The sequence below is a fragment of the Mytilus edulis genome, chromosome 14, assembly GCF_963676685.1.
Source record: "Mytilus edulis chromosome 14, xbMytEdul2.2, whole genome shotgun sequence".
Taxonomy (NCBI): Eukaryota; Metazoa; Mollusca; class Bivalvia; order Mytilida; family Mytilidae; genus Mytilus; species Mytilus edulis.
This window is the reverse complement of record NC_092357.1, coordinates 52,316,065-52,336,281: the sequence shown is the minus strand read 5'-3', so window position 1 is coordinate 52,336,281 and position 20,217 is coordinate 52,316,065. Positions and strand designations below refer to the sequence as shown.

The 20,217-nt window shown below is 34.3% G+C and overlaps 1 protein-coding gene across 1 annotated transcript in view; it reads right to left on the bottom strand.

The window, feature by feature from the left end:
• Positions 1-20,217, bottom strand: part of LOC139503686 (uncharacterized) — a 388,876-nt gene that overhangs the window by 353,897 nt on the left and 14,762 nt on the right. The window contains exons 3-4 of the mRNA XM_071293512.1: positions 7,655-7,814; positions 1,686-1,751 (exon numbers count right to left, since the gene is read on the bottom strand). Coding sequence (XP_071149613.1) covers positions 1,686-1,751; positions 7,655-7,814 — 226 coding nt within the window. The remainder of the gene's footprint in view (positions 1-1,685; positions 1,752-7,654; positions 7,815-20,217) is intronic.

Genomic DNA, 20,217 nt, shown 5'->3' with positions numbered 1-20,217 from the left:
ATAGGGGTTGTAGGAACAGCGTGCGTGACGTTTGCTATGCCAAATATGCAAGAAAATTCGTATACAATTTAACGTTATTATATCGCGAACGTCAAGTTACGGTTACGGGGACATTTCATTGGACATCTTAGATCGTTTCGGATTTTCTACCTGCAACTCAAACAAAAGTCCATATTATATCATTTTAAAGGAAATTAAATGTATTTTCCATTCATATCAGTTAACAGGTGTTAAAAAATTGAGATATAGTAGAATTTCGTTTGATAAAAAGCCTCTGAATTATTCTTTGTGTTATTTTGTCCATCGGGACATTTTATTGGACACGGGAAAAATTACGATGTTTTTAAAATAAGACCGCAGTTACATAATGATGACTTCAGATAGCTTCTTCGGGACATGTATAACTTTTCTGATATTATTAAAATCCATTTCTTCCGTTATATCTTATGAAAGTGAAGACAGAAAAAAAATTTACGGTGTTGAGCAGCTAATTGGGACATTTTTTCTCTTTTTTATTTAAACTCTTTTGACGATCTTTCTTCTCTTACAGTTTAAAACGTCTGTTACTTCATTTAAAGTTAAATGTATACAAAACAATTGTAAATTTTTTAACCATTCTACTTACTAATGAATCCGCACTGGGATTTTAAAGACTCGCATAAAACAAAATTGTAACAGCGGGACACCCTTGAAATGACGTTATAGGCATCGAAATGAGCAAAGTTTTTCATTAAAAAATAGACAAAGCACAAAATCATCTATGTTATTGATTTCTGTGGTTTATTTCCTTTCGAATGATATGCATAACATGGCTATTTATTGTATAGGATAAGAGCTTGAATTTGAATAACCCGCCTTCTAACCCATATTTGCAAAGTGACACCAATATCGTGCGCAACGTCAATAAATATTATACTTTTGCTTTAGTTTCAGATATAATGCCAAAAACTTCATTTTACCCCCATGTTTTATTTCTATCCATGGCGGCCATCTTGGTTGGCTGGCAGGTTCATCAGCCACATTTTCTTAAACTAGATACCCTTGTGATTATTGTAGATAAGTTTGGTTAAATTTGTCTCATCAGTTTCAGGAAAAGATTTTTGTAAAAGATTACAACAATTTACGAAAAATTGTTAAAAATTGACTCTTAAGGGCAACAACTCCTTAAGGGGTCGATTGACAAGTTTTGTCATGTTGACTTACTTGTAAATCTTACTTTGCGGAACATTATTGCTGTTTGCAGTTTGACTCTATCTATAATAATATTCAAAATAATAACAAAAAACTTCAAAATTTCCTTTAAATTACCTAATCTGGGGCAGCAACCCAACAACAGGTTGTCTGATTCATCTGACAATTTCAGGGCAGATAGATTTTCACCTGCTTAATATTTGTACCTGTCAGATTTCCTCTAAATGCTTTATAGGGATGATAGCTGACTCTTGTTTGGTAGGGGAGAATGAACTCTGGACCTTATACAAGGTAAATATAAGGGAATTATCTAGAGGTAAATAAGTTATGATTAAAACATAAAACTTATCAATAAAATGCTCATATTAATTTACGGAACATGGTTTCAGTTTTCAGTTTTCTTTATATTCTCACTTGATGTTGTCTCATATATACATACCTACACAATTTTCTTATTTCCTTTTAAATTTGTTCTATAAAGCATACAAACTTACATGCTGGTGACACTGCTCTCAAAGGAATCCATGGTAACATTTTCAAAAGAATATCCCTGGATCTTGCTGCAATAATAAACAAATGCAAATGTTGATTCAAGTGACTTAAACCTCCTGATATCTTTCATACATTTTGTATTTTAATATTGTATTGTGTATTTTTGTATATATGTTATGTTTTTCACAGATCTGATTTTTGATTTGATTTGATTAATATATATGTTGTGTACAAGTTATCATTTTGTACAAATTATAATTTGTATTTTGACTTTGTTCAAATAATTTGTACAAAACGTGCCTGTACAAATTACATACAAAATTTGACCAAAATTCACTTATAACTTGTACAACACTTTTAAATACGAATTTTGGTGAAAAATGCAATGATTCACATGATAGAATTGTAATTAACTGACCACACACTAAACCTTATCATCATAATACACCGTTTATACTAAACTGGACCCCTGTTGTGTTCACTTATCACTACACTGACAACAGGTATGGCCTAAATCCCGTGGTCAGAATTCTGACCACGGGATTTAATAATTTGACGAGACTAGTACATCATGTGCTATGGTTGATTATGTATTATACTGATAGCAAATCAAAGAGAAATTAGCACATTTATAACCCTACTGAGTTCTTTAGGGAATGAAAGATACCGGCTCAGTTTGTCAAGAACATGTTAACACGCTCGTTGGTCATTTATCTGCGAGTACCACCATGGGGTTAATTAACAGATACTTGTTTATTTTGCGGCATCGCAGAAGTAACATTTGAGGTCAATTTCCTATCACTTTAATTGGCCAGTTTTATTAGCGAATCGTTGAATTTGTACGACTCGTCCAATTAATGCCAATGTGACAATAGCTCCAACCCGTTCCTTCGGTGCGAAGCTATAGATAGAACGGCGGACCAGTTTACGTTTATACACAACTACAAAAGGCAGGCTGATCTTCGAAATTTTTGAGAGAAAAAAAAAAAGTAAACAAATAGGATTTTTTTCAAATTTTTAATAGATAAACGTCTTTTTCTTAAAAAAAATATGTCATTCAATAGTACTGCTTGATTAGTTCTTATCGTTATTTTGAGGTATTTTTTTTTATTCAGAAACTTTGCAAACGATTATATTTGTAAAATTTCATATTTTGTATCGTGAAAGATCGTGTACAGCGTTTTGATGATAATGAAAAGGATCTCAAAAGATTTGTTGCCACTTATTCGTTATTTCCAAAAGTCCATGAAAACAATCAAATCTTTCTTTAAGCAAGTGATAATTTATATTTGTAATTGGTACATCAAAAGATTGGATTTACATGACTTATTCCGCTTCATTTTTGTTTGTGAAATGATTGATTGTTCAATGCCATTGGGTCTGATGATTTTATAATACTACACCAACTAGTTTTCTTATAAAATAAAAGTCCGTCTGTCTGCTCTGCATACATTTTATTTTGTTTTTAAAGTTTAGATTGTCTCAACTGATTTCCGTTAAGTGTTATGCCTAGTCATAAAACAAAGATCCTTGTTGAAAAAAAAAACATTGATAAAAAACGGCAAAAAAACAACTGACATATTCCTGACTTTAGCATAGTCATATTCCTAACCAAATGGGGTGTTTAATCTTCTGGGATATTTATTTTGTCTAAAAGTCTGACTGAAGCAGTTAAATACACATGTTTATTCACAGTAACGGTTCCTGAGCTTCAACGCTCGCTATATGGAACAGTTAAAATGCCTGTAAAACAGGTCGTTATCGATTTGAGAGTCAAAAGATCGTTTGCAATACCTGATACCAAAAATCACTAGATCACCTGCTCAAACGAATGACAAAGAACTACTTTTGAATTTTGTAACTTAGGTGTACTGTCTGGTCATTTAGAACGTAGCAAGCAATTCAATAATGTGTATCAATGCTTTTTTCGCCAAAATCCATATGAACAATTATTGTACAAGTTGTAAGTGAATTTTTGTCCTATTTTGTACAAATTGTAATTTGTAATTTGTACAAGCACTTTTTGTACAAATTAAAATTCGTACAAAGTCAAAATACAAATTATAATTTGTACAATATTTTTGTATTTTTTTATAACATGTACAGGACTCAATCTTCAGTGCAGATTTCTTATATTCTACCCAAAAGATGGGTAATCTGTTTTAGGCTGAGTCTAGAACATGCAAGCACTGACATGAAGCAGAGAGTAAGGTCAGTCAAAACAAATGACTGGAAACAATTCCCCATGAAGCAATATTCTATGAAAATTTTGTCATGTGTTGGGCTTTCATCAATATTCAAAACATTTACCACATTATTTCAAAAATCCTTTAGTGCTAATTTTGGCTTTATACAATTGAGGAGGAGGTCATGTAAGGATAATTTTGGCCTTAAATTTAAAGTACATGTCTTCTACAGTCAATTCAATTAGTTGATGTAATAGATTAAAACTAATTTCACCATTTCAGATGCTCAGCTTAGATATGAAAAATATATCAAATATGTCATAAAACGTCACTTTTCAGATGGTTTTTGGCCACATTCTTGTTCATTCTCAATATATACCTATACTATAAATTTGGCGACCAAATTTTTTAAGCCAGTTTGTATTTGTGGAGAGGATCATCTGAAGTAATAATAACAATAAATAGTTAGTAAAATTAAAATTGAGAATGGAAATGGGGAAGGTGTCAAAGAGACAACAAACTGATCATAGAGAAGACAACAGCCGAAGGCCAACAATGGGTCTTAAATGCAGCGAGAAACTCCGCACGCAGAGTCGTCCTTCAGCTGGCCCCTAAACAAATATGTATACTAGTTCAGTGATATATAATGGACGTCATACTTAACTCCGAAATATAAACAAGGAACTAAAATTAAAAATGATACAAGGCTAACAAAGGCCAGAGACTCCTGACTTGGGACAGAAGCAAAAATGATGCGGGATTAAACATATTTTATGAGATCTCAACCCTCCCCCTATACCTCTTGCCAATGCACAACTAGTATCTCAATTGTTTGTAAAACAATTTACAAACAATTGAAAGGTCTTTCCTGTAAAAGGGATGTACATGTTGTTGTTTTCAATTCGATTCTATCTTTAATACTTTTTGAGAAAAAAAATACAAATAAAAGAAATTGCTTCAAGGGGGTATAACTCTCAAAATGGATGATGAAATCCTACGCAGCCTCATACAGTATTACATCATGATGAAACCTACTAATTGTCCAAATAAGGTAATGATATCTTCAAAAACAAAGAGAGGAAAAAAAACGAATAAAGGGGAGATAACTGATATGATGAAATCCTTAACAGGGTCATTTGGTAATACCTCATGATGATGTCTATCGATGGTTAATATTTGGTCTTGACAACTTCAAAAGAAACATGAGGAGGCCATGTCAAAAAAATGTTGGAAGAAAAAAAAAGAAAAAGAAAAAACATTAGAAAAACAATATTAAGGTCTTTCCTCACGTAGGAGAAAGACCTTAAAAAGAAAAAAAACATTAGAAAAACAATAAGGTCTTTCCTCACGTAGGGGAAAGACCTTAACAATACGTACAGTAAAACTCAAGTCCGAGTCCGATGTCAGAATAGGAAACAAAAGAAAATAAACAAAATGACAATAATACATAAATAACAACAGACTACTAGCAGTTACTGACATGCCAGCTCCAGACCTCAATTAAACAGATTGAAAAATTATGTCTTCATCATATGAATATCAGGCACAATCCTTCTCGTTAGGGGTTTAGTATCATACCATCATAACATCATATAAAAAAGAAGATGTGGTATGATTGCCAATAAGACAACTATCCACAAAAGACCAAAATGATACAGACATTAACAACTATAGGTCACCGTACGGCTTTCAACAATGAGCAAAGCCCATACCGCATAGTCAGCTATAAAAGGCCCCGATAAGACAATGTAAAACAATTCAAACGAGAAAACTAACGGCCTTATTGATGTAAACAAAATGAATGAAAAACAAATATGTAACACATAAACAAACGACAACCACTGAATTTACAGGCTCCTGACATGGGACAGGCACATACTTAAATAATGTGGCGGGGTTAAATAACCATCATAACATATTATATGAGAAGATGCATTGATTGAATTGAACTTTGGCTTATCTTGACAGTTTCATTGTATCTACTACATGTTGTATCTCTAAATATCCAGTCTAATAGGCAAAGGGGATAACTAAAATGTCCTCAAATAAAACAAATGCCCCTGCTGTTAGGGATTTTGCATTATACCATCATAAAATATATGTGAAGAACATAACCCGTGTCATACCAACAACTGGTTTTTTAATGAATGTGTTTAATTCCGATGCAAAGACCCTATACATAAGTGAATCAATATTAAAGCCAAAATATGCAATCTTTAATGACATGACAACAGTATCGTAACTATATCCCATCTTAATTAGTCTGTTTACAGGTTTTGTTAGCATTTGAGGTGAATACTGACATTTTTGTGCTTTGTAAAGAATATTACCATAAAAAATGGATGTGAAATACCTGAACGTATAAGAAGTCTGCATATTGAGTTATATTTACGAATTTTGTCCTTATACTGATGATAAAATTTAGTAAATGTTTTGACTAGTTTGTGATATCGAAAACCCTGGTGTAATAATTTTTCAGTAATACATAAATTTCTCTCGCTAAAATCTAATATGTTGTTACATACACGAGCCAATTTTACAAGTTGATCGAGAAATATATAAACCATAAGATGACTAATTTATAAGTATATGCAATGTACTTTATAACTTAATATAGTAATTGCTTTAATTAAAATAGCTTAGTTAATTATATATATATATAAACCCCAAATAAAGTCCAATAGCCATGATAGCTGGTTCTTTACTGTTAAATTTATGTTTTGTTAGCAGGCGGAAATGGTTTTCTGTTCAATTTGTCATGAATTTATGACAACTTAGTCCTAGGCTAACTCACACCACTCAAACACTCTCACTTATTATTACTGTATCAAACTGAAGGGGAAAAAATATAACAAACTCGAAGAAATTATTGGATTGTTTTCTCCTTCTCTTAGCTATTAGCTAGACTACAGTAAAGTCGACCTTTCTAGGAGCAGCCGCGCCACACTGTCTCACTACTTGAGAAAAAAACTACAAACTCGCACCACTGAAGATATGTTTTAATTCATCAGAATGTTTTAGATTGTCTTCTCTTACTTATGTCCTCCTTCTTTGAGCACCCATAACATTCAAGAGACAAAACTTTCGTTGCACCTTTCGAGAAAGAACAAAATATACTACAAACTAGCACCACTGAGAAATGTTTTAATCATCTGTGTTTTAGTTTGTCTTATTCTTCTCCAAGTTATTTCCTCCATTCTAGGAGAAATTGTGTAACACCTAGACAGAAGCTACTAATTAGACATTCAAACTCCTATGGAAGAAGAACTGACAAACTACTATGAATTTTATCAAAACTATCAACATATTGCATCAGTGCATGAAAACAGTGTTTGAGAAACACAAACCAAGCTGTGTATCAGCATAAACATTTGAAGTAGTCTTCAAGCTTTGTGTGTGTGCATTGTATTGTCAAAATCAGCCCATATTTATGTAACAAATGTATTCTTCTTTCCAGTTAATAGCTCATGTTTACTTTAAATTTACAACTAATTTGTTAAAATGCAATATTTTTGGGACAAAGGGGTCTTATAAGGGCCTACTCCTTTGCTCATGTAAATGTTCACATAGGTCCAGTTTTCAACAGCCTGTGACAAAGTAATTCTAATCTTTAAACCAAATATTAAGTTACTTACAGAGTATATCTAGAACAACATTTGACAATGTAATTGTAACACACAAACAAACGACAACCACTGCATTACAGGCTCTTGACTTGGGACATACATACAGAATGTGGTGGAGTTAAACATGTTTATGTTTAAATCACAAAGTTAGTTACTTACACTGTGGGTCCAGAACAGCCTGTGACAATGTTATCTTTCTCGTTACAGTTACACCCTCCACTGCATATTTTATTACCGTATGTAGATGGTTTGAAGAAGTAGTTATCTTTGATATCAGGTGAATTATCTGACCATAAACCTTCAAACATGCTGGAACCAGCTGTAAAAAAATATTTAAAGAGATTTAGAGATGACAGTTAATTTCACAACTGGGTGCAAAAATAAAAACTGGAATTTTAGAGTTGCATGAAAATGGTACAAAGATATATATATAAGAAGATGTGGTAGGAGTTCCAATGAGACAACTCTCCATCCAAGTCACAATTTGTAATAAAATGCTCCGCTTTGCGCAGCTTGATACGACCACAGCGGTCGAACCCTGAACAGTTGGGGCAAGTATGGACGCAATATTCAAGCTTGATACAGCTCTGAATTTGGATTGTGATTAAATATTTGACACAGCATAGTTTTCTGACACAGAATGAATGTGGTCTCAGAACTTAAACATTTTAAATTTACCTAGTATGGTCCAAAATCCAAAATCGAAATACATGGTTAGATTCAGCATATCAAAGAATCCCAAGAATTCAATTTTTGATGAAATCAAACAAAGTTTATTTTTGGACCCTTTTGACCTCACTGTTGACTAATTTAATAACGGGGCCTAAAAATCAAAAATATTAATACATGGTTAGATTCAGCATATAAAAGTACCTCATATATTCAATTTTTATTGAAATCAAACAAGGTTTAATTTTGGACCACGATTTGGACTTGAAAACTGGGCCCATAAAAAAAATCTAAATACAGTCATGTTAAGATTCAGCATATCAAAAAACCCCAAGAATTCAATTTTTGTTAAAATCAAACTAAGTTTAGTTTTGGACCCTTTGGACCTTAATGTAGACCAATTTGAAAACTTGACCCAAAAATAAACAAGAGGCTGTCACAACGACAGCAAACCGGATTTATTAACATTTATTTGTGTCCTGGCAATATCACAAGAACCATAACTGATGAACGGTGAAAGTGAAAATCGTCAATATCAAATTTGACCTGCATTTTGTAATCAGTATCAACATATTAAAATTTGAAAGAGCTTAGGTTGAATGGTTCATGAGTAAATGCAACAACATGAATGGAAACGCCATTTTTTTTTTATCTTTCAAGAACCATAACTATTGAACGGTAAAAGTCAAAATCGACATTATTAAACTTGACCTCCATTTTGTCATCAGTAACAACATATTAAAATTTTAAAAGCTTTGGTTGAACAGTTCATGAGTAAATGCACTGACATGACTGGAAACGCCATTTTTCAATCTTTCAAGAACCATAACTCATGAACGGTAAAAGTCAAAATCGTCATTCTTGAACTTGACCTCCATTTTGTCATCAGTAACAACATATTAAAATTTGGGAAGCTTTGATTGAACAGTTCATGCGTGAATGCACGAACACGACTGGAAACGCCATTTTTCAATCTTTCAAGAACCATAACTCCTGAACGGTAAAAGTCAAAATCGTCATTCTTGAACTTGACCTCCATTTTTTCATCAGTAAAAACATATTAAAATTTGGGAAGCTTTGGTTGAACAGTTCATGCGTAAATGCACGGACACGACTGGAAACGCCATTTTTCAATCTTTCAAGAACCATAACTTCCGAACGGTAAAAGTCAAAATCGTCAGTCTTGAACTGGACCTTCATTCCGCCCGCCCGACTGCCCGCCGTACATCCCCAAATCAATAACCGACATTTTTGTCACAAAAAAACGGTTAAAAATCTAAATACACGGTTATATTCGGCATATCAAGGAACCCCAATAATTCAATTTTTGATGAAATCAAACAAAGTTTCATTTTGGACCCTTTGGACCTCAATGTGGACCAATTAAAAAACGGGGTCATAATCCAAAAACTTAATATACGGTTAGATTCAGCATATCAAAGAACCCTAAGAATTCAAGAATAAAACCCCATTGAAATTGGTAAAGAAATAAGCAAATTATACAAAGTGTTAGAAAATTATTGTTTATATCCCCTTTTTGGCCCCTAATTCCTAAACAGTTTGGGGCATAACCCCCAAAAGCAATCTCAACCTTCCTTTTTTGGTATGGAATCTTGTGGTACAATTTCAGAAAGATCCATACACTAACACACAAGTTATTGTCCTGAAACTAGGAAAATGCTTGTTTTTTACCCCTTTTTGGCCCCTAATTCCAAAACTTTTGAGGCAATTACCCCTAAAATCAATCCCAGCCTTCCATTTGTGGTATGACACTTTGTAGTACAATTTCAGAAAGATCCATGCACTGACACACAAGTAATTGTCATGAAACTAGAAAAATGCTTGTTTTTTGTCCCTTTTTTGGCCCATAATTCCAAAAATTTTGAGACAATTACCCCCAAAATCAATCCAAGAATTCCCTTCGTGATATAGAACCTTGTGGAACAATATCAGAGAGATCCATACACTAACACACAAGTTATTTTCTGGAAGTTACAAAAATGCTTATTTTTGGCCCCTTTTTGGCCCCTAATTCATTACTGTTGGTACCATAACCCCTAAAATCCATTCCAACCTTCCTTTTGTGGTATTGAACCTTATGGTAAAATTTCATAGAGATCCATTCACTTAAACTAAAGTTATTGTGAGAAAACCAATGTGTTTTTGGACGACGACAACGACGACGACGACGCCAACGTCATACCAATATACGAACGCAAAAAAATCTTGCGGTCGTATAAAAAGCCAACCATTTTAGGTCAAAAGTACAGCCTTCAACATGAAGCCTTAGCTCACACTTAACAAGCTACATGTATAAAGAGCCCCTAATTGAAAGACACTATAAAATAAAATTAATTTGCAAAAAAAGATGCTGGATATTTTCCAGTGGCCAGCTGGCCGATCAGTATAATAAAATTTATCATATATTTAGTAGTAAATACAGTAGATTTGAATATTTGATAAATAGCCTGTTGTTTAATCCATATCGCACAACTTTGATGCGCATCCTTTATCATACCCTTTATCACACCCCTACTATATTATTTTTTTTCATATTTACATAAACTCCATTTTGATTTATGCAAGCTTCTTCAGATTTGTTTTCCCCCTCAAAATGGGTCCCAAATGAACGTCATCCGGCGTGACGCAATTTATTGAATGACGTCATTGTTTGGAATGTGACATCACAAACGTCGTGTTATCATATTTCTGACACAAGAAATGCAACTATAAAAAAGAACTCAATGAAATACCATACAAAACAAAAAATTAAAACAACAGCACGCAAATTGTTAGGTAACCCATGTGCTTCGGATGAGTAATCGAGCAGTTCTTTTAAAGCGTTTAAAACAAGAAAAAAAGACGAAACGAAGGTAATCCAGGTGCTAGGGATTAGAAAGCAGTTCACATGTAAAATGTTTTTCTGTTACAAATCATGATGTATTGTTTTATGTGTACATGTTATGCTGCCCATCAAGGGCCCTTGATTGGAATAATAAATATTCTTACTCTCCTGTTGAATATATATATGATAAAGCGTATAAAACATGGCAAAATCCGTATCACATGCCGTATCACCCTCGACCAATATCATCCCTCGGGCTAAAAAGCCCTCTGGCTGATATTGGTATCTCGGGATGATACGGCATATGATACGGATTTTGCCATGTATTATTCTCTATTTATCGCACCGCGGGTAAAATATCACGTTGTGATTATATAGTGGTTTAACGCCGTCACGTTGTGACCCCCTATGAGACCGTATGGGGTTAGTAAATTTCATAGGGGGTTCATGACGCGTTAATGGTGAAGTCATCTATTAATGTTGTTGTGTTTCGTTGTTTATTTTTCAACAAAACGCAGCAGAAAAGGTCCAGCCTGCGATAAATTCGTTATACGGTTAACTACTAACCCCCTACGGATCCATAGAGGGTGAATAAATTTCATAGGGGACTCGGCCTCCGGCCTCACCCCCTATGGATTTTACTAACCCTCTATGGATCCGTATGGGGTCAGTAGCGAACCATATAACTTATAATATTTGCCCAGATGAAAATATGGTAGCCTTCAGCTTCTGGTATACCATTAAATTTAGTCCTTGTATTGCTTTTATTTGAGGACATTTTAGTTATGCCCTTTGCCTATTAGACTGGATATTTAGAGATACAACATGCAGTAGATACAATGGAACTGTCAAGATAAGCCAAAGTTCAATTCAATCAATGCATATTCATTATTATTTTTTTTTCCAAACAAGGTACTATTAAACCCACTTGGGATTCTATAATACAGATTCAGACGGATAATATTAACCTTATATAATATAAGCATTCATAGTCATACAATTATCATTTAATTACCGTTTATTTGAAAGGGAACAGAAGGGAGATCCATGTAATGACACGAAGACATGGAATGTTGCCATATAAGGCAATGTGTAAATGAGGTTTTACAATTCCAGTTTACCTTTGACCTACCCAGTGGCGGATTCAAGGGGGGCGTAGAGGGCGTATGCCCCCCTTTATTTTCACTTTTTTTTTTATTATTATTATTTTACGTGATTTTAGCCAAAAAAAGGTTCAAAAAAGTTTCTATAATTTACTCAACGCCCCCCCCCCCCCCCTTATATATTCCTGGATCCGCCCCTGCTACCAACTATCAAATATCCTGAATCCTTGGATCATTTGATAAAATAAAAAAAACAAGAGCCTCTTAACAGTCAGAATCGCTCACCTGATTTGTTTTGCTTAAATCTTTCAATAATGATTATTTTTGCTTTTCAATATATATTAATGAGTGTCTTAAAAATCCAATTTAATTGTCATATTTCCTCCTAAAGCAAGAAAATGCATGTTACCCCTATGTTCCATTTTAGCCATAGTGACTATGTTTCTTGATGTTTACAGGAAAATAAAATACAAATTTCATACTAGATACTCTGAAAATTAGTTCGGGTGAAATTGATGAAGCAGTTACAAAGGAGAAGATTTTTTAAAGTACCTAAGCAAACATAGCAAAGTAAGATGAACAAATTCTGAAAATTGTTTTCAGAGGCCAATATCTCCTTAGGGGTCAATTGACAATTTCGGTCATAAAAACTTACTTTGCTGAAAACTTTTGCTGTTAACAGTTTACCTTTATCTATAATAACAAGCATTCTATGAGTATTGCATGACAATACATAGTCCCCTACCGGTTAAAAATTCATTGTAATGGAACAAAATTCTTACTTGATCTAGAACTTTTCATGGTTTAAACTACATAAAATAACAAACAATCCTAAATGTCTTTTACAAATATACAATATAATAATATTCAAGATACTAACCAATAAAATGCTTCGCTAAGCACAGCCTGATACAACTGCAGAGGTTGAACCCTGAACAGTTGGGACAAGTTTGGACACAGTATTCAAGCTTGATACTAACTGAATTTTGACAGTGATCAAATTTTTGACATAATATATGTTTCTGACACAAAATAAATGTGGTCAAAGATCTAATCAAAGAGCTGATAACTCTGAGGTGGAAGAAGGTGCCGTCCCCGTTCAAATATTGGTTTTAATGAAAAGTAAAGTCGGTAACAGGTACGTCATGTTTCCATGCGTAAATCATAAATTGTCTGCTGAAAAAATAGTACGAATTTTGTATTTGTAATTTACAGACACTTTGAGAGGAGATGTTCACATTAGTGATAGACTGTGTGAACGGCAAGCTACACCAAATATCCAAATATGTGATACCGGCCTGAATTAAAAAAAAAACATATACAGGATACATGTATATAGATTTTTGTCACACCTAAATTACCATTTTAGCAATTATTACGTGGTCATTCTTCTTAATTTAAAACAATGACCACTTAAGACTATCGGTAATTATAAAGCCTATCAAATATGTCATAAAACCTTGTACTAGCTTTCGCAAGAAGACTTTTTTTTAAATCCGTGTTTTTTAATACTTTAAGCCCTTTTTTAACATTACACTTTTAGTCCATCGCACTTTAGCGTGATTAACCATCGTATTTTAGCGAAAAAACAGCCATTTAACTTTAGCGTGATACACCATCGTACTTTAGCGTAGACCATCGCACTTTAGCGTGACCATCGCACTTTAGAGTACCATCGCACTTTAGAGTCCTACATATATAAGTTTCAAGTTGATTGGATTTCAACTTCACCAAAAACTACCTCGACCATAAACTTTAACTTGAAGCAGGACGGACAGACAGACCAGAAAACATTATGCCCATAAATGAGGCATAAAAATAGTAAGACTTGTTACATACCCGCCAACTTTTGAAATTTCCCGTGGGGGTATTTAGTGCGTCACAACAATTTTAAAGGTATCCATTTTTAGCGAAGTATTTTGCACGATCTGGATTGTCTAGAAAAAGTGTCATATTTGTATGATGAACTTACATGCCTTTTTCTTAAGTCTGTTTGCATGATTCTAGTTATTAAATAGGCAGAAAAGATGAACATGTAGCTAGCAGACCAGGGTTTATTTCTTGTGTAAGAATATTAGATGCTTGTTGAAATTTCCAGTTTTGAATTATGCACAAAGATGGACCTTTAACAGGTTGGAAACAACACTCCAAATGAGGGGTAACCCTCATTGAAAGAACATTGAAACCCACTGTAAAAAATGAGCACCTTTATATTCATATTACTTTGATGAAACTTTTCCCAAAGAACTATGCATCTATTAAGTATTAAATGGTCAAAACATGTTAAAAGAATTTGTGATGTTTCTAAACTTATATCTTCTTTTTTTAATTTGACCCCTCATTTAGAAAAGTTGTTTCAAATATAATGAATTTTTCCACTTTTGAGTAAAAAATCCTAAAAATTTTCTTTCTTTTTTTCAACTGTAAAATGACCCCTTGTTTTAGGGACAGTCCCTCATTTAAGGAACACCACTCATAATGGGGGGGGGGGGGGGGGGGGGGGGTCCCAACTGTTTGTTGGTCTTTGTGAAAAAGAATAGTACATTGTCCTTTAAATGATTTAATTGAATACAAAAATAAAATATGTTACAAGTATTATGACATAATGTCAATAAATTAGTGAAAAAAAATACTATTTATTATCTTTATGGTAGTACTGCATCATTGAATTTTGTCAATCAGTCATGCTTTTATCCTTAAGCTGTGCAAGAACCTGCTTGCTGATGAAAATTCACATGCCATGTTCACGATTTTACAACTAGATGGAAACAACACAAGTTCAAAATCAAACAAACAAATTGAAGTGTTTAACGACCTTGACTGGCTATACAGCCTTCGCACGGTTGGCTCGGTGCCCGAAGGCGTTTGGGGAGCATTTAAATATTTTTTGCCGGCATCTGTCAGGAACAGGTGGTGGTCTCCATTTTGGAGGTCGCCATCTTGGTTTTATGAGATGTTTTGGTTTGGTATGTTTACTATTTTGATGTTATTCTTCACAACGGCTGCTTTCAGGACCAGTTTGGTCAGCTTGGCAGCCCGCTAACCTCGATGATGGAGTACTGGTAGATGAGTCTTGGACGTAGTTCGAAAGATGACAGTAAGCATTATCAGGACCAAAGCCGCGAGGAAGTGAAATGAAGGTCAATTATCGAACGCCTAGGATACAGCCCTCGGACGTTAATCGGCATAACAATGATACAATGGGTTTTGGAGTGCATGTTAACGCGAGAATACGCCTACTACTACGTTTACTGTACGGCGTTAGATTGGTTTCTGTCTGTGGAGGTTAAAAGTATGATATTTTCGCTACTATAAACAAACACGTCTGTTCAGCCATAACTTTTAATAACAACTCAAAAAGTCCACGACGACGTCACTGAAGTCGCCAACGTCGCCAATGGGAATGTACATACTAAGGAACGTCGTTATCCCGCAATAATCTCGACATACTGGGGGCCGCAAAAAGTGCAAATTATCTTAAATTTCACTTTAAGTGTCCATATTTGTGAATTAATAAAATTAAAAAAAGTCTCTATCTCGATGAATGAACTAAATTGAATTACGTTAAATTAAGTTCTTGTTCACATAAATGAAAAAAATAAATTAACTTCGAAAGTCCTTTTTAAAATTGTTAAAGTTCTAGTCTTCTTCATCTTTTTCGTCTACATTGGTTATCCACTTTCGTATCTTCTCCAGGGCCTTGATGCTCGCATTTCGTTTCGGTCTAGTACTTCTTTGCGTTGTGTCTTCATGTTGCTCGTCAGTGTGATCGCTTATAGCAGCCGAATGTGTCCACGATACCTCCAACGTAAATAGTTTAACGATTGGTCGGGATGTCTCACCATTGCTTGTCTGTATCCGTAGTGCTCGTACATGTCCATCATTGCCTCTGATAAGTTTATTTACTATACCTAGTTTCCAATTGACTCCAGGCGATTCATTATGTATTTGAACTAGGTCTCCAATTTGAATAGATTGTTCGTTTTTTCCTAAAGTTTTGTGAAATTCGCGCAATGAAGTTAAGTATTCGGACTTCCATCTGGTCCAGAAGTGTTGTATTATTAAAATTTGTCTGTGCGCACATTTGTTGAGTTCTTTATGATTCATATAGGTTGGATCGTTGAATTCCTCATACAGGTGCTACTGCAGTTTTTAAAAGAACATTTGTACTTACATCGACTGACGATGAGTATGAAATTGAAGTGTCCTCTTCCTACTGATTCGTGTCATTTACCAAATGTACCGATGTCTGGTTAGCTTGTCCATTGTTACCATGAAAATTCATATGCTGTTGGCTGTAATTTGTATTTTGCATGTTTTGTCTACTCCTGTCATTATCGTGGCTCTTGTTGTTAAATTGGCGTACAGTACACAGACTTGTGTGGTGTCTTTTGTTGCAATTTCGGCTTAAGTTTTTTTACTTACATTCATTTATACGATGTGTTCCAAGACAGTTGAAACATAATTTCTCGCGTTTTACAATGTTCATGCGCGATGCTGGATCAGATACGTTCGCGCAATGCGCTCGTGCGTGTACATCGTGGCAAAATACACAAGGTTTAGTGTCTAAATTCTGGCGTATATTTCTTGTATTTAGAGCTTGATTTTGACGGGGTTTTGTTGATTTAGTCCCAGTAAAGAAGGATGACGTATTTGGTATATTGTTAGAAGTTTCAGTGTCTTGTCCCGCGTCAATTATGTTTATTTCATTGAAAATACTTTTCCGGAGGTCTCGTAATAACCAGTTCTCTGTTCCATGTTCACGGGCAAGGTTTTTTTTTTATTTCTCCCGGTAATTTATTCAAAATAATTTGTACAAGTAATGTTCCATACGAATCTTGTGACTGGCCTAAAGATTTCAGCCCTCTGACGTAAGTTTCCATTTGATCATAGAATTGTCTCAAACTGACAAGATGGTTTCGTGGTGATGGAATTTCTAATAATGCTTGTATGTATGCTTGCGTAATTTTGTGTGTTTGTTCGAATCTTTCCTTCAATAAAATAATGGCGTCTGCGTCGTTTGCATTAGTAAGTGAAAAACCCGCTATGGTGCGTAATGCTTCATTCTGTAACTGCGCTTTGGGGTAATTAAATTTCTGGACATCGGTCAATGAAGGATTTAAATGTATTGCGCATTCATACGAATCCCAGAAAATTTGCCACTCTAATATGTTTCCTGTGAATATCGGAAGTGTAAGTCTGGGTAAGTAGTGATTCTGACTGCTTGCGGATGTATACGAATTTATATTAGTACTCACTGTGTTACTAGTAGCTTGAGAGAACGGATTTTGGGACGACTGCGTGCATGAGTTTTCTGTGAGGTTTGCTGAGACAAACGGTTGAGGGTTAACATTTAATATTTGCGATGAAGTTTCACTCTGACGTGTCTGTGATGTGGTATGAGTATCTTGTACAAAATTTCTTATGTGTCTGATTTTGGTTTCTAACGTAATACAATACTCATCTGAGTCTAGAATTTCACTTTCAATATCTTCTGCTTCTGCTAGGTTGAGTATCTGCTCGTTCAAGTTGTTCAGTATCTTTTGCTTCTGACGAAGGTTTTCAAATGTTTCGGTCAATTCTTCTGGATCGAAATATGTATCTTGCTTCGCTGCATCTATCTTCCGTATAAGTTTTGTGACAGCACTTCTGTTCCCGGATCGTATCGATTTGAGCTTGTTTGAATCCATTGGGCACGGTACCATAAATGTGGAGGTTTAAAGTATGATATTTTCGCTAATATAAACAAACACGTCTGTTCAGCCATAACTTTTAATAACAACTCAAAAAGTCCACGACGCCGTCACTGAAGTCGCCAACGTCGCCAATGGTAATGTACATACTAAGGAACGTCGTTATCCCGCGATAATCTCGACACTGTCATCTAAAGTAGTAAGTCGTTGATCATCTAACTGTAAACCCTCATCGAAGATAGCGGATAAAGGAGATCTGGCCCAGCACGTCCGTTCAGCTGTAATGACTGAGACGTGACTGGGATTGGAATGAAAATCTAGCATGTTAGAATAATCTTCAGAGAAAACGTTTTTGATTGGCTTATTAATTGATCATGAGGAACACAGAATTTGATTGGTTGAACACGATTGGGTTACCTTGGGAACAAAATAAGGAACAGATGATTTTCACTAAATTTTGTTTTAGAGTTTTTTTAACGATACCCTTAATATTAATATTTTTTAATAAATGCAAGGACGTATTATAAAACATCCTTGATAAGAGTAAAAAAGAATTAAAAAAAAAGGACGAACGTACTATACGGACGAAAGAACTCAGGACGAACAGACCAAGGGCGAACATGTAAACAGGGCGAGTTGTCCCGATACCCAATTCACGCATGCGTACTACAATTATCTACAGTAAAAACATTCGGTTAAAAGTAAACAAATAACGTTCATGTAGATAAATGAAATCTAATAATTTACATAAATAAAAGGGTACATATTTACGATAGTGGTTGTTTTTTCAATCCTAATTTACAAATTAAATGATTCAGATGCTAAGTCATGTGTAAAAATCGGTGTCAGGAATTATAAGTTGTTATGAAATTGTAATACACAGAAACGAATGCGGCATACAGAGGTTCAATGATTTTAAAGTCGGCACCATAGGCCTTCAGAAGACTTTAAGTCTTCTTCCACCAAAAATCTATTAAGCACTACTGTTCAATTGAAGATTTATTCTTGAAACATTTCGAAAAATTTGAAATTAAAAAAAATTTGAAGAAAAAAAATATGAACCAACCCCTAAAAAATATTGGAAGCCCCTATCTTTTTTACCCCTCTTGGAATAATTACCCCCACACTTAATCCCAGCCTTCTCTTTTATGTATGGAACCTTGTAGTACAATTTTAGAGAGATCCATACACTTAAAATTCTCTGAAACTGACATTATCAAAATGCCTGATTTCTTGATTGACAACATATTTGTGATGTTTGGAGGACGTGTTTTTCAACAGACTATCATCCTTTCCCATGGGAATCAAATGTGCTCCTCTTCTTGCCTACTTGTTCCTTTATTTTTATGAGACTAACTTCATACAGGAATTTCTTAGGAAGAAACAAAGAAGTTAGCAATATTCTTTAACTTTACTTTCCGCTATATAAATGATGTTCTCTCACTAAATAATTCAAAATTTGGTGACTGTTGAATGCATCTAATTATCCCATCAAACTTTCGATAAAGGATACAACAGATACAGGTAAGTCTGCCTCATATCTTGACTCACATCAAGAAAAAAGACAATGTGGGTCAGTTGAAAACTAAACTTTACGACAAAAGAGATGATTTCAGCTTCTCAATTATGAACTTTCTATTCTTATGTAGCAACATAGATAGATAGATCTATACACTTACACGCAAGTTATTGTCTGGAAACTACAAAAATGCTTGTTTTGGTCCCTTTTTTGCCCATTTATTCCTAAACTGTTTGTACCATAACAACAAAAATCAAACCCAACCTTCCTTTTGTGGTATTGAATCTCTTTGTAAAATTTCATATAGATCCATTCACTAAAACTAATGTGATTGTCTGGAAACCAAATGCAGACCCATATGACGACGCCAACAACAACATCATATAGCATTGTACAACGCTTTTTTTTGCGTCGTCTAAAAACTGCAAAATTTCCTTAAAGTTACCAATTTAGTGGCAGCAAATTACAACCCATTTTAAATTCGTTTTTCTGTCCTTTGCGGTAAGTGCTGAAATTTTGTCTAAGTTTAAATAATAATCATATTTGTTTTAAAAATATAATTTACCGGCATATTTCTTCCATTTCATCCATCCTTTGAATTTTTACACCTCAAAATCATAAAACCGCGAAATTGTGTCCCCAGCGAATATGAGTGCCCACTCTAGCCATTAAAGGAGGTAAAAAGTTTATAATGGAATGATTATTTCAAGTGAAATTTTCATTTTTCACTTGGAGCAGGAAAACAAGTTCGAAGACACCATTTTTTTTTTAACTTTCTTCTCTATGCAATGGCCATGGGAAGAAAAAAAACTGGCATCTTTGTCTGGAACTGAAACATACTACTAGAGACATATAATGTATTATATATGTCTCTGATACTACAGTATATTTGT